The following is a 14,243-nucleotide window of genomic DNA, read 5'->3' as shown; positions in this document are numbered from 1 at the left end:
GGCCATTGTATTGTAGTGGGGGAGGGGGATGTCGTCTGTGGTAATTGTCTCGCTGCTGGATTTTTTTCCATTAGAGTAAACTGCGGCCTACAAACGCGTGAGGGAAGATAATGGATGTTGTGTATCTGTGTAGTGTAATTGTTCTAGGACAGTGCTCCACAATGTCTCCTGTGTAAAGAAGCGCTTAAAATAAGGGAGAAAAGTCGCCCGGCAGGTTCTTCTGGGTAAACCGGTTTTCTCAGGCCGCAGCCTACACTTTATTTTCATTGATGTTTATTTGTACATGTAGTACATGGACAACAACCATTGTCATGTTCCATCTCCTGTCACCTAAAAAGTTCTTGGGAGAGCTGAGTAACCACCAATTATAGCTGGATTATAACCCAACTTTTCAAGCAGCAGATATTGGTTTGTTCATTGCTGTGTGACTTTTCCATTCAGGAGACTCGGAAAGCTGAACGGCTGATAGCTTATGTTAGTGATGGTAATGCAGAATTTGTAATATTCACTAAATTGCTTGGTCTGTCATTCAGAAGACTGGAAAAGCTGTGTGAGAACAGCTGTGGCTGCTGTAATCAGGGGACTAGCTATAGGGGGCGCAGCAGTAGTAGTCGCGGTCGGGTTCTGTACCCCAAATGTCCCTCCGCTACATGAAACATATCACTATTCCAAATGGGGCCTCAATACAGAATCTGCTTTGGCACCCGGGAGCTCCAGGTTACGCCTCAAGCCCACCCAGCTTTCTCAGGATCAGATGTCATTTAGAGTTAAATATAATATTTCAGTTACTCTGTACTTATTACTACGTAATAATTCAGATTTGTCTTTTAGGGGACTGGGAAAGCTAGGTTGTCACCAACCACTGTGTCTGCTGTAATGACACCCAGCTTTCTCCATCGTAGATGCAACTATGAAACGCAGGGTATAACTTCTGACTTTAGAAGGCCGCGCTGGGAGTACCTTTGATCTTTGATGGTCAGATCCCTTTGTCCTGTGTTAGCGGTTTAGTAGTTAATAAGGTTTATAAATCAGTAACTCTCATTCTCCTCTGTATTGGATAAAGCCCAATGGGATTATACATTCCTGGTATTTAACCGTGTCTGTGCTAAGGGTGGCCATTACGTGACGTATGTCACCATGAGACAGCAGAGTGATGAAGGTGCCTATGTAAAATGCTTCTCCTGACCTGTCTATTTTAGAAAATACTTCATGAAATAACAATTCTGAGACCTCTTTCCTTACAACTCTGCATTATAAAGTTCCTCTTTTATTCCTCCTGGAAGAGTTACCATCCTATTGCAAAAGGAGTTGTCCCTGTAGTCTGACATTGTCCATTCGGTACTACTTGTAAGACTGGTCTACCAAAGTATCAGGGTATCCTATAGGGGGTTGTCGCTGCAACCAGGCTGGAAGCCAAGGGGGGCATACAAGTCAAGTAAACTTCTCCTATCTCTTTTCAGATTTCCTTATAATGGCTGACAATCTGTGCATTGTGAATTTATTACCCCTGGACTTTAGATTAGGCTATGTTCACATCTGCGCCACAGACTACACTGGAGACTCCACCGAAAATCGGCATGAGAAATAATGGGGGAGCTTTTATCTCCGCCATTTTTGGTTTAAAAACAGCAAACACCAATGGACCTCATTATAGTCAATGGGGTCTATAGGTGTCTGTGTGTAACCGCTGCTTTAGCGGTCTGCCAAACTTTTGTTTACGTCCCCCGATGGACCTGATTAATGGAGGTACGATGCTAGTGTGAACCAATTCTATAATGTATAGATGAGGTGTGCAGTTCTGCAGGGGTCTCAAGCTGAGGTTCTGCACTACGGCCCATGAGCCTCCAGTGGCGCCCCTGCTCTAAAACACTTTGGTGGAAAGCGAAGGAGTCTGAGGCGGTCTTCTGTCTCAGATTCTTCTGCACTTTCTGACACTATGTATCTCACAGCAGAATGCCGTAGAAGAGCTTTTAGTCTTTCTGCTGCGGTTTACTTGCGGCTTAGCCTTGGATCCATGGGTCTAATAGCAGTAGTTTCACATCACCGATTCTGAGTCTGATTCGGCCGTAGAATTCGCAACAAGATTTGCTCTCTGAAAAACAAGGCGTCCCTTTGAAAATCATGGAAGCCAGATTTAGGCCTGAATTTGGAATTGATTTTGAAGTGGAATCCGCTCCTAGATCCAACACAATGGTCCAGCAGAAGACACCCATATTTGAAAGATACTATAGTCTATTTCCTAGGAGTTGCTGGAGGGTGCACCCAAAGACTCAAGCAGCCTCAGTCTGAATGCAAACCTTTTAGGATAATTGACTCTTTGAAGTAACACGTCCCCTTTAATAAAATAAATATATAAGAATGTTGGGTATGGGTCACCATTACAACTTCCACATGAGTTGCCACCCAGCTTCTCCGTCTCCTGAATGCCAGTAATGCAAGTATTGGAGCAAGGGGTCTACATTATCTCTTATGCCAGCAGTCCAGTACAATGAGCTGTAAATAAAATGTCTGATGTGTCCATTAACTCTCTTACAGATGTGCCAGAAGAACTGTGCTCGCCCTGCTACACGGACCAGTATGAACAGGAGCATGTAAAGCCAGCAGTGATCAACCTCCTATTGTCTGCTGATGTGTACTGCAGAGCATACCGCAGAGCATTGCCTCACGACATCACCCCTCCCCGGGACAATGCCGGCCTGCTGCTCCTCCTGTCTCGGAAGGGGTTCCCCCCTGTGTACCAGGCAGATCCTGTGAAGACCAGTGATCTGAGGGAGAAGCCCATTCGTATGGTAAGGATGGGGGTCTCTAAATGTTCTACATGATAACTGGCAAAGCAAATGGAAATGAACCAGGATGAACGGTCACTGTAATTGTAAAGAAGCCATTATATTACAGGGTGATTTATAATATACATGTGTATAGAGCCAGGGCTGCAATCTATTAAATAAATAGTACATTCTATATTTGTAGATGCATGCCCCTACCACTAGGGGAGCTAACGCTATATGCCTGTCTATGATAGATGGTGCTTGTCCTGCCTCTACATTAAAGGGGTTGTCCACTTTCAGACCAATATTGAGAGACAAATGTTATGGTTTGTATAATAAAAGTTGTACAATTTTCCAATATACTTTCTGTATCAATTCCTCCCGGTTTTCTAGATCTCTGCTCGCTGTCATTCATTCTGTTACTTCTAGTGGATAAAAGTCTGACCATGGTCATGTGATTTACGGTCCATGGTCATGTGATTTACGGTCCATGGTCATGTGATGAGGACACAGGTGCTGCTCGTTATAGTCACAGCACAGTAATCAGACATCAGCCTGGTAATCAGCTGTGCACCTGTGTGCTCATCACATGACCATGGACCGTAAATCACATGACCAGGGTCAGAGTTTTATCCACTAGAAGTAACAGAATGAATGACAGCAAGCAGAGATCTAGAAAACTGTGAGGAATTGATACAGAAAGTATATTGGAAAATTGTATATCTTTATATTGTACAAACAATAACATTTGTTTCTCAATATTGGTCTGAAAGTGGCCAACCCCTTTAAGGGGTTTCTCCACTGCCACTAGGGTGGCTCATTGCAAGCAAACATATACATCAGGTGTGTATAGGCATTTTAGAGCAGGTGATGGCCTTTGGAAGTTCTAGAATTTTAGAATCCACCATGTGCTGGATTATTGAAATTAAAGCCTCAGAATGTCTCAAATATTGAAAAATGCCATCAAGATGATGTCGGGGACGCTGTACTATTAGAATTTTGCTTTATGCCGCTCTTGTTTTCGGACGAAATCATTCTACTCCCCACGTCACTGCACCCACGTGAAGTATTTTTACGTGCTGACAGAGTTATGGGATACATAGCTCTTGGCCATTGCGAGGAACAGGACGGACAATGCCTTCAAGTGCTGGGTAAACACGTGTAACGTAAAACACTGAAGTAAAAGAAATGTCAGTAGAGGAGTGTCTGTAATGGGTTTGAAGAGTGGTCATGACTGGTTACTGGTGACACTCCTCTAGAAGTAAGTCATGTGTATTTTCCATTAGGCTGATGTAAGCGTCCACTAGGGATATAACAAACCAGTAGAAAAGGTATTATGAAAATAAAAAGACAAAGCGAGAGGTCCCTATCCATAAGAGCTTACAATCTAGTTGCAGTGAACAGACACAATCGGTACATAGTGTGTTGGTCTGGAGAATATAAATAGGCTGCTAGAGCCTGTCACTACCTTACATGGGCCAGTACTGATGTAAGGTGCAGGATTATGGAGATATCTGTGACCACGGCAGGTCATGTATGGACCATGGACAGTAGTTATGACATAAACCTTCTTGAAAAAAATAAAAGCTTTCGAGGAAAACTTAAAGAGGTTGTCCAAGGAGTCTGAGGTTTTTAAAGTGATATGTCTAGAGGTTCCAGGCTGGTTCCAACCCCAGGTTACATGATTGGAACCAGCACCAAGCCCCAATGTGCTCCATGTCCCCTTTCCGTACCTGTGCCATCCCCCATAGCTCAGCAGCTATCTGTGAACACGGTACAAGAGATAGGTGGCAGAGTGACTTGAGGGGCTGAAGAAAGTCCATGTAGGTAAGACTATCCAGACAACCCCTTTAAAACTGGGAATATTCTCATTAAGCCTGATGGTCTGCAGCAGTGAATTCCACAGACCAGGTGCAGCACGGGAGAAGTCCTAAAAGGCCAAAGCTGTAATAAAGAAGGATTAAGCCATTGACTGAGCAGAGAGCCTGCATGTGTGGGTTGGTGGATGGATCTTGGTGGAAAAGTATGATGTAGCATCATAATAGCAGCTGATACAGTAGATCAATAAAAAGACAAAAACAAAAAACCTGTTGACACAGCCTGGTCTTCTGATATGTCATAGATACATGTGAGAAAATTCCCACCACTGCTTACCAGGATGGAAATTCTATTATAAACAGGTTAAACCACTTTGGAAGTGTATAGAGTTTTCTATTTTTGTAGATCCGACACAACAATCTAAAGATGGCCATGATACACCTTCAGTAGCTGTCAGACACTCATACATCCAACATCTATTCCTTCTGACTTCCCCATACACATAACCCTTTAGTTCTGTGAAGCATGCCAGTGTTCTCAATGGGGAGAGGGGGATTATGTCTTGTATGATTGTTTAAGGTTCCATTTAATTTTCTCTTGTGCGTAAAACCCGTTGAGGCCAGCTTCACATCTGCACTGGGTTCTCCATCATTCGGGTCCACTGGGGGACTCACACATGGACCCCATTAACTATTATGGGGTCCATTGGGTGTCCCCTGTTTTCATACTGAGCTCCATGAAGGACTTTTCTCTCCTCTGATTTATGGTGGAGTCTCCAGCACAGATCTAAACCTAGCCTGACTTTTATGGTGGAAACCTATGGAGGGATCCTCAAAGGATTCTAATCACCTCAGATAATTTTATATTATATGTTATTTTTTATTTTTTATCTAAAACTCAAATATTTTTCTCGCCTTTTTTGAGGCAGATTTCAGCTTCTGCAGTGTGTTGTTTAGGTGTCCCCTGTCACCTTTTAAGGTTATTGTTCCTAGGGTCAAGTTAGAATCTAGCAGGTGACATATTTTTTTTTTTTCATCATCGCTTCTTTAATAAGGAAGGGTGAGTCTTTGGCCGGCGGCGAGACAGATATATGGTAATTTAATCTGAGTTTATGACTAGATTATTATTTAGGTCAATTGGTTAATGTTCAGTTCTAGGTATTTAATGGTTAATGAATTTAATTATCATAAAGCTACTTTAATAATGATGGCCGTGGCCAATTTATCCAGTTATGTTAAGTCATGTCCACGTGTCATATTGGGTTGTGATCACAAAGGGTTAAAGCATAACTAAACTTTCGAACAACTTTTGATTTTCTGTCAGTATTTGTGTCATTAATAAAGTTTAATCTACAATAGTAACAAATTTTGGCTCCTTTGTGTGAAATCCTGTATTTTTTCAGTCTTTCCTTGCTTCTCTATTGAGAGCTGTCCCCTGCTTCTCATTGTATATGGAATAGGGTCAGCCCCCTACTCTATACACAATGAGAAGAAGGAACAGCTCTTAACAGAGAAACAAGGGAAAGAGTGAAAAAAATGCAGGATTTCACACAAAGGAGCCAAAATTTATTAATAAAGTATATTACAAAATTTATTAATGACACAAATACTGACTGAAAATCAAAAGTTGTCTGAAAGTTTAGTTACGGTTTATAGGCAGTGTGATGTGTAATCCCATGAGTGGTGCTGATGGAGTTCCAGGGCTCTATATATCTCCATGTAGGCCCAAGGTGACGTATAGATGAGAAGCTTATATTGGTAAAGTCTGTGCCTGGTTAAAAGATCTTTTTGAGTAGATTCCCCCTTTAAGAAGAGGTGAAGTGGAGGCCTCAGGTGCCCCATAGTCCCGGACTTTAATTCTCGTTCCACGTGAAAAATAAAGCTATTGAGAGCGAAAGTAATTGTATATGTGTCCAGTGAACAAAGGGCCCATTGTGCCCAGATGGCATCTCCGACATCAGAAACTGCTAGTACTGCCCGCTTTGTCCTTGGAGAAGCTGGCACACAACTTTTGTATCTTACTTTTGATAAAGTTGTTTTTATTCTTGCTCCTTCATGGTATTTGAGTGCCTTATTTGCTTTCCTAGTCAGCCATGACATCTCCACCCTGTCTGTTGTGCTGTACGCCATTATTCTAAATTGTACAATGCGTCTGTCTCATCCGGATGTCAGCATGGTTCATACGAGTGATCTATAGGTGTCTACACGCTCCCCATTATAATCTAAAGCGTGAAGCTGCAAGAAACAATACACATTCAAGTGTACAGTAAGATTCCCATGAGGCATCCATTGTTTACACCCCTCCTACTTTCTCTACAGTGTTGGTGCATGTAAGAATAAAGCTGCCATAGAAAGTTGACCAAACACTCACTCAGAAGATAGGAATCCATCCTGACCCTCCCTTACATGTGCACACTCGGCCTGCCAGGCATCTCTTTCCTAAGAACAAAATGATATGGCATTGGGACATCTAAACCCCCCCCCTCCCAATCCTTTTCTTCTACAAGATCTGCCATCAGGGTAGAGTCAGAAGACCCCCATATGCATTAGATGGTCAGCCAGACGGGTCAATGGTGGTGGGTTACACCGCATGATTTTAATTTATTTGACCAGATCGAGCTTCAGAAAAGTGATGGCCTCCGACTCCTTTGACCAGGAGGCAGACATGATTCCACACCACTCAGTTTCAGCCTTTTTTTTGGGTAGTGTCCCGTGGGATACCTTCTGTGTAGTTTTCTGGATTTTAAGGCATAAAAAGTTGCAATTTTTTCAATGTATTATATTTTTTAATATATTTGTGCAAAAAATGTTCTGTGAGCGGTGTAGGTTTCCATCCGTGCGTACGGCCTGGCAGAGGAATTGCTTCATTTATGAGGAGGCGTGCTGGTTGTAATATCTGAGGTTCATCCTCCGCCGGCTGAGGGGTTATGAAGACTGGGGTTGATAATGCCAGTCTTCATAAATCTCAGCATCATACAATAATGTTTCCAAACATTAATACCACATATTGGGCATAGAACATAAATAACAGTTATACCATGCTGACACTACAATATACTGTAAAAACAATGTTTTGTACATTGTCTAAATATCAGTACTATGCACTGTACACACCACTATACAATGCTCAAATAATACTACCCTACAATGCTCAAATAATAATATCTCACACTGCTAAAATAGTACCACTCTACAGTGCTCAAATAATACCACCCTACAATGCACAAATAATACCACCCTTCAATGCTCAAATAATACCACCCTACAATGCTTAAATACCACCTTACAGTGCTCAAATAATACCACCCTACAATGCTCAAATAATACCACCCTACAGTGCTCAAATACCACCCTACAATGCTTAAATACCACCCTACAGTGCTCAAATAATACCACCCTACAGTGCTCAAATAATACCACCCTACAATGCTCAAATAATACCACCCTACAGTGCTCAAATAATACCACCCTACAGTGCTCAAATAATACCACCCTACAATGCTCAAATAATACCACCCTACAGTGCTCAAATAATACCACCCTACAGTTCTCAAATAATACCACCCAGCAGTGCCCAATTACACCACCCCATGAACAAACAGCTCCATCCTGTCACCTGCTGTCCTAGCACATTACACATACATAATGTAATCTAATAACAATGCCATACACTGTCTAAATAAACCTGCCATGCAATCTGTAGAAACACAACAGAGCAAAAACATCTGGGTGCAACGTTTCCACAGGTCAGACCCCAGACCTCAAATAATAATAGCTAATATATCCAATAAAAGGAACAACACACCAAGACTTCTAGTGAAACCTGAGATTTTTCACCCACTGTCACAAGGAAACATTTCAGCTCCTCCTTCATGCCAATTAAAATCTATGGTGGTCATGCAACTTGGGTGCCAGTCCTTCTTTGGCATCTCCTTTAGCATAGCCAGCTGAATTACTCTGTGTGTCCACATACGTTGCACACTCCAAAGCTGGCTGAGCCACTGGTCTGGACCAAGAAAGCTAAACCTCCTCTGTACATGGCAAACTTCTATCCTTCATATGGAGATGTGGGAAATGCTTTCTTTTGAGGTAAAGATCATTTTAAGGAGAGCCTGGCACCAGGCCTGAAAAGTCCTCATCTGACACGCTTCACATTTTGGTATTTTGTTTATCCATATTCGTTCAGTTATTCCAAAGATATAAGCCCTGTAAATGTTAATGCCAATTCGGTTATACTGCCTAAGTGGGCGATGACACTGCACGACATACAGCACGTAAAGACCCCATCCACATAGAAATACAGTGTTACCACCCACTTGTCAAGAATATCTTAATTTACCTCAACGCTAAAAGGGCTTATATCTTTGGAATAGCTGAATGGATTTGGATAAACAAGTCCTCAAAATGCTCAGGGTGACGGTTCTGATTAGATAATATATGAGATTGGGCTTTTAGGACATTATGACAGGTCCTCTTTAAGATATAAGTTGACCAAACCTGCCAACTATGTAATGTGTATGAAAGCCAGACATCATAGAAAAGAATGATTGGACATGTTTGATTTCTGCGTGCCTGATCCTATGTTCCCAGTGAAATCTTAGGCCACGTGTGTATGAGTAGCTTTGGTGTGGTGAATAAACATGTTTTGTGCTGGAATGATCTGACTAATAGGGAATAGTATATATATTGTATTTATAGGAGGAGGATCTGTTGTAATGTGTGTATTCCTATCCTAATAGAGCAGCTATTCCTCTGTATGTCCCTAATATCCATGAAGGTGCACCCTAGGGTGAATGTTCCCTATAACAATTACACCATCTGTATGTTAAGATAAACATAGTAATAATGATTTTATACTGGCATGCTTACAAACAAGATGATCTAATGATGAAACCATGGTTAGATCGCTGCCACCAGTGTTCTGTCTGTGCAGGCCTGGCCCTATTAGGCCTACCCACAAATCCTGACATGATTATATGGTATTACGCTCTCCACTGCAATTTGCTGGACCGCTTACAAACAGACTTGTGTGAATGTAGCACGTGTAACCAAATAGAGATGTAATATAGTAATACTATTCCCTGGTTAATGAGGAATATGCTGTAATATTCACATGTTCCTCCGGTCGTGACTAGTAGTTCCAGAATCCCTAGATTGAAATTATGAGGTTGCTCATCGTAATGAGGTCGTCCATTGTCATAAGCTATAAAAAGTAATCAATAGAGATCACCAAGATGTTAATGTTCTTCTGTAGGTAGAACAGGTTTTACTTGCAAGAATAGGTTCATCCCAATACAATTTATCAGGGCTCGCCTTGTATCGGCCCTGTAAGGCCCAATGAAAAAACTGTAGATGTTCTCCAAAGGCTTAAAACTGATGGACCATTTGGAGAGCAAAAAATGGAGACACTTGGGCCAAAACAAGGATGTGTCCAAAAAAAAATAATTGGGACTTCTTTTAGTGAATATGGAGGAGATCTTTCTGTACAAAACATGGGTGGAGAGGATTTTTTGAAAGCATACGAAGCCATAATTCTTAGGACTACAAAGAGGTCTCCAAACCTGTTGATACCCAAGTAACTGTATGGGTGCCTGTAGAACCAAAACCGATTACTTAATGGTGACCAAGGAACCACAGACTGTGATATAGTTCTTTAGAGTGTGGAGTTGTACTTGATGCCATTGGCAAGGCCAGCTCAAGTTGGTAGTGGATATTAGTTGGGATATTAGTTGGACCTTGGAATGATGGTCTTGATCTTTACTTGGAGCTTGAAGTTTCTTGCAATGACGTTTCCTTTCTCTACTTCCAGGCTGCCCATCTCTCTGTCATTGACTCCATGATGATTGTATATTCCAATCACTGCGCAGAGTCTCTTCCTTCCACTGAGGAGCCTGGACTGGGAGGCTTGGAGGTTAAGCTTCTTTCTTGGGTTGATAAGGTAAATATGGCTTACTGCTCCGTTATTTTTTTGTGACCTGAGAGAACAATAAATATTTTTGTCTTGTGGGTATATGTTGGGAGGGGGTACCCACCACCTTTTTTTTGTGGCTGCCCCTACATTCTTCTACTGTAAAGATAAATGGTGGTGGCAGATTTTGGCAAAGCTTGTTGGCCCTGAAGTTTGGCACAACAGAACGTTCTTTTAGGTACCTTTTTTGTTTTTAGTTGACCCTAAAAGACAGTGGTATAACTACAGGGCTCAGGAAATCTTAGCTGGTGGTTAGAAATATTTTTTTAGGTGCATTGCTTCTTTTTAGGTTACTTTTAGGGCTTTTGGCTAGAATCAACAGTGGTACAGGTTTTTCTCATTGGATTGGCTTGGGCCACTGGCAAAGATTAGGTACAGTAATTCACAGGGAGGTGTAGATAACAGGTAAATTTTGGTTGGGCCAACGGTTACCTGTATGTGACTTGGTGCTTCTGGATTGAAGGCTTGAGTTTGTATAGTCTGAGGTACAGAAGTGATATTGGGGTGCCTGAACTCACTATGGGTTGGATTCCCATTGGTACATTTTCATTCACTTGATTTTCTCACTTTTGAGTGTACATAGATATCTTTGCCTGGATCTTCTGACTAGGACACCCTTTCTCATGGTCTGAATTTCTGGCGACTCCTTCTGACATGATGGACACATGGGTGGCAGCCTAGGTAGAAGCCAGGAGAAAGACAGGCTCTTCCTAAGAAATTTTAATGGAGCCTTCTAACTTAAAGGGATGGATAAAGATTTGGAAGAGGGTTTGTGATAGACTGTTACAATTTTTTTAATGCCACCTTGGGTGGCGATATCACCTATTCAATCTTTTAAATACAAGAAAAAATATAGGTTGATGTATATAGGGATGCATTCCATTACTTGACCAAGCATGACTTTGTTCTAGGAGTGATCTGATCTAGATCTTTAGAGGAAGACCGTCTTCATTATTGGTGGTGCTCACGCTTTTTATGTGTGTTTCCAGATAAACCAACAGTTGCTGGAGGAGGCTGAAAGGGAACAAGGTCGGAAGCAACTCGCAGCCCCAGAGGGTCAAAACCAGGCTGGGGTAAGTAGTGTAAAGCGAACCGACCAGCTTCATAGTTTGGATCTAGAGTTTCTGCTTAATCTGTTCCACCTGTAGAGTTGATCCTCCTATTGTAACACCAGGTTATGATCCCTCTAGTCTATGTGCCCTTACACTTCTTAAAATTTGAGACAAAGCTAATTTCTGTAATTTCTCTGGTTCTATATAGATCTCTGAAAACAGAGGACAGTATGTATTATAGGATATGCTTAGACTGATTCTTCCCGTCTCCTGGTCTGTCATCCTACTCTCTTCACCTCTTATCTAACTTTTTTTTGATGTCCTAAACTTGATCAATTCTTTCTCTCTGACTGTTTCCTCACACTATTTCCCCCTTCCTGGTCCTCCTCCTATCATTTTCTAAGATGGTTTCCTTCCTTGTTCCTCCTTTCTATCAGTCTCCTTCTTCAGTCTCCTTCTTCAGTCTCCTTTTTCTCTCCTCGGACCCAATTTCTTCCTCTTCCTCTAAGTTTTTGTGTAGCTTTCTGTATTAAGAATATTTCACTCCCCCAACTTCTGTGCCTTAGGCTTCCCTTCTTTTTATTCTGTACCCCTTGCCTACACACTACGACAGTAGCCATTTTGTTGGTGGATGTAGTCTTCATGGGAATGAAAAATATCGAGTTTTGAGGGTTGAGACAAAGTGGATGTCTCCGAAGTGTGTACTCAACGGGTATACCTTAAATGTCCCGTTATTTTTCTTCTCTACAATGCCCCCTATTTCTTCTATCCTATATGTTTCTGTTATTCCATCCCTCCATATTTTTCTCTTTCTCTCCAGTGCCCCTCCCGCTGGTACTGGAAGCTGGTCCCTGTAAGTGGCTTTTCTTGTTTCCTGATCCTTTACTCCTATGTGCCAGTTACGCGTCTTGTTTTGGCGTACCATACCCCTGCCCCTACTAGTCAACGCCTGTTTTTTGTTCAGTTTTCCTAACCTAAAAAAAAAAAAGTGCATGTGCGATGCTGCTTGATCTGCCTTATTGGCAAAGGCTTGTGGGATAATTGATTTATTTAAATGTTGTTGTTTTTTTTTCTATTTTTATATTTCAAACTCATGTTAATTTATTCTTCATTCAAAAAATTTTGTAAAAAATATTCTTTAAGGTTTTTTTTTTGGTCTATTCTAAGTAGTAATATTTACACCTTATTATTCATCTTTATGTCCCTATCATTTCTCATTTCATCCATCTGCTTATGTACGTCTACGTCTTATCATTTTTCCATTTACGTCTTTTTTTTGTTTTTGTTCCAACCACAATAGAGCTGCTATCCCAGAATCCTTTGTGCCCACCTCCCCTCTTAGGCCCGAGACTGTACTCCGCTATATATTCTTGCTCTATTGGGCTCCAGAGCGTCTTTTAATAACCTATTTTCGATTTACTGTGACGGGCTGAGAGGGGAGGCTGCAAGAGACCCATATATTTGGACAGGATTAACCCTTTCTGCTGCATGTTTTTTTTATTTTTTTTGTAAACCCATTTCCTTATTCTTGTGAGAGTGCTGGTGCAGTTTTAAGGCTTTAGAGCAGCGATGTCCTGTCTATTTGTTAATTTCATGATGGAATAAGAATATATAAAAAAAAAATTCATGATATGTGAATAACACTTGTCTTTTATTCTGATTATTTTGGGGGGGAGGTGTACTAAGCTAAAAATATGCCTTAATTTTCGCATACGTAGGCCGGCTTGTGTTTATACCACCTATGAGTTGGCACCAGAATTGTACCCCAGAATTTTGGTGCACTATCATTCATCTTAACACGCACCCATGTCCTGCTAAACCAATTCCCAATACAAAAAAAAAAGTAGAAAAAAAATATAATACACATTAGTTTTTCATCATCTGAAATGGTTGATTTGTACCATGTAAAATTGTGGCTGACTATTGGCCGAAAACAGATCGGTCATGCTGGATATTTTTGGTCCGCTGTAGGTCGACCACTAATTTTTTAATAACTAAACTGCCCCTTGATCGGTTAGTTTAGATGATAATGTTGATGGAGGAATTGTACGAGGAGTCCAGTATCAATTGGGAATCCACGGGACAGCCAGCCAAAATCTAAAGTGTATGACCATAGGACTGGCCTTACACTCTGCAGTCTGAAGCTGCGCCAGATTTATCATCCTGTATCAGTCACTGTGATAAAACTGGCATAGTCTCAGACTGTCTAGTCTAAGTTTGCACTAGATCAAAGACGGACATTTTTGGTCATATCTGTGCCAATCAGAAAACATAGATGTCTAAAAGATTTGATAGATGTGTCCAAAGACATTCTCACCGGCAAATCTATAGTGGCAGGATGCAGAGATTTTGGCCATCTCTATATGGTATGAGAAGACCAATGGTACAAATAACAAATATGGTGGACCCTGTTAGATTTTACAAGTTGTGCCTTTGTATTCCTTATTTGGGGGCTGTTCCGGACTACTAAACCCCTTTATTGGCCAGTGTGGAGCCCTTCTGTAACCTGGCACAACAACGTATTTCTATACATGTTTGTCCAGGGAAGTCAATGGGTTCCACTTGGATTGGTTACGTTAGTGCATCTATAGTCTGTCTTGACCTAGGCCTAGTGATGGTTGTTCCAGATATAGATGGT

At 41.4% G+C, this 14,243-nt stretch overlaps 1 protein-coding gene across 3 annotated transcripts in view; it reads left to right on the top strand.

The window, feature by feature from the left end:
- The window catches only part of CAMSAP3 (calmodulin regulated spectrin associated protein family member 3), a 62,766-nt gene that overhangs the window by 33,449 nt on the left and 15,074 nt on the right, over positions 1 to 14,243 (top strand). For 2 of the 3 annotated variants that reach the window (XM_075272824.1, XM_075272823.1), the window contains exons 2-5: positions 2,536 to 2,789; positions 10,395 to 10,523; positions 11,543 to 11,626; positions 12,426 to 12,458. In XM_075272824.1, coding sequence (XP_075128925.1) covers positions 2,536 to 2,789; positions 10,395 to 10,523; positions 11,543 to 11,626; positions 12,426 to 12,458 — 500 coding nt within the window. The remainder of the gene's footprint in view (positions 1 to 2,535; positions 2,790 to 10,394; positions 10,524 to 11,542; positions 11,627 to 12,425; positions 12,459 to 14,243) is intronic. The other variant, XM_075272825.1, reaches the window with a different exon arrangement.

The sequence above is a fragment of the Leptodactylus fuscus genome, chromosome 5, assembly GCF_031893055.1.
Source record: "Leptodactylus fuscus isolate aLepFus1 chromosome 5, aLepFus1.hap2, whole genome shotgun sequence".
In the NCBI taxonomy this organism is placed as follows: domain Eukaryota; kingdom Metazoa; phylum Chordata; class Amphibia; order Anura; family Leptodactylidae; genus Leptodactylus; species Leptodactylus fuscus.
This window is presented reverse-complemented; position numbering and strand designations above follow the sequence as displayed.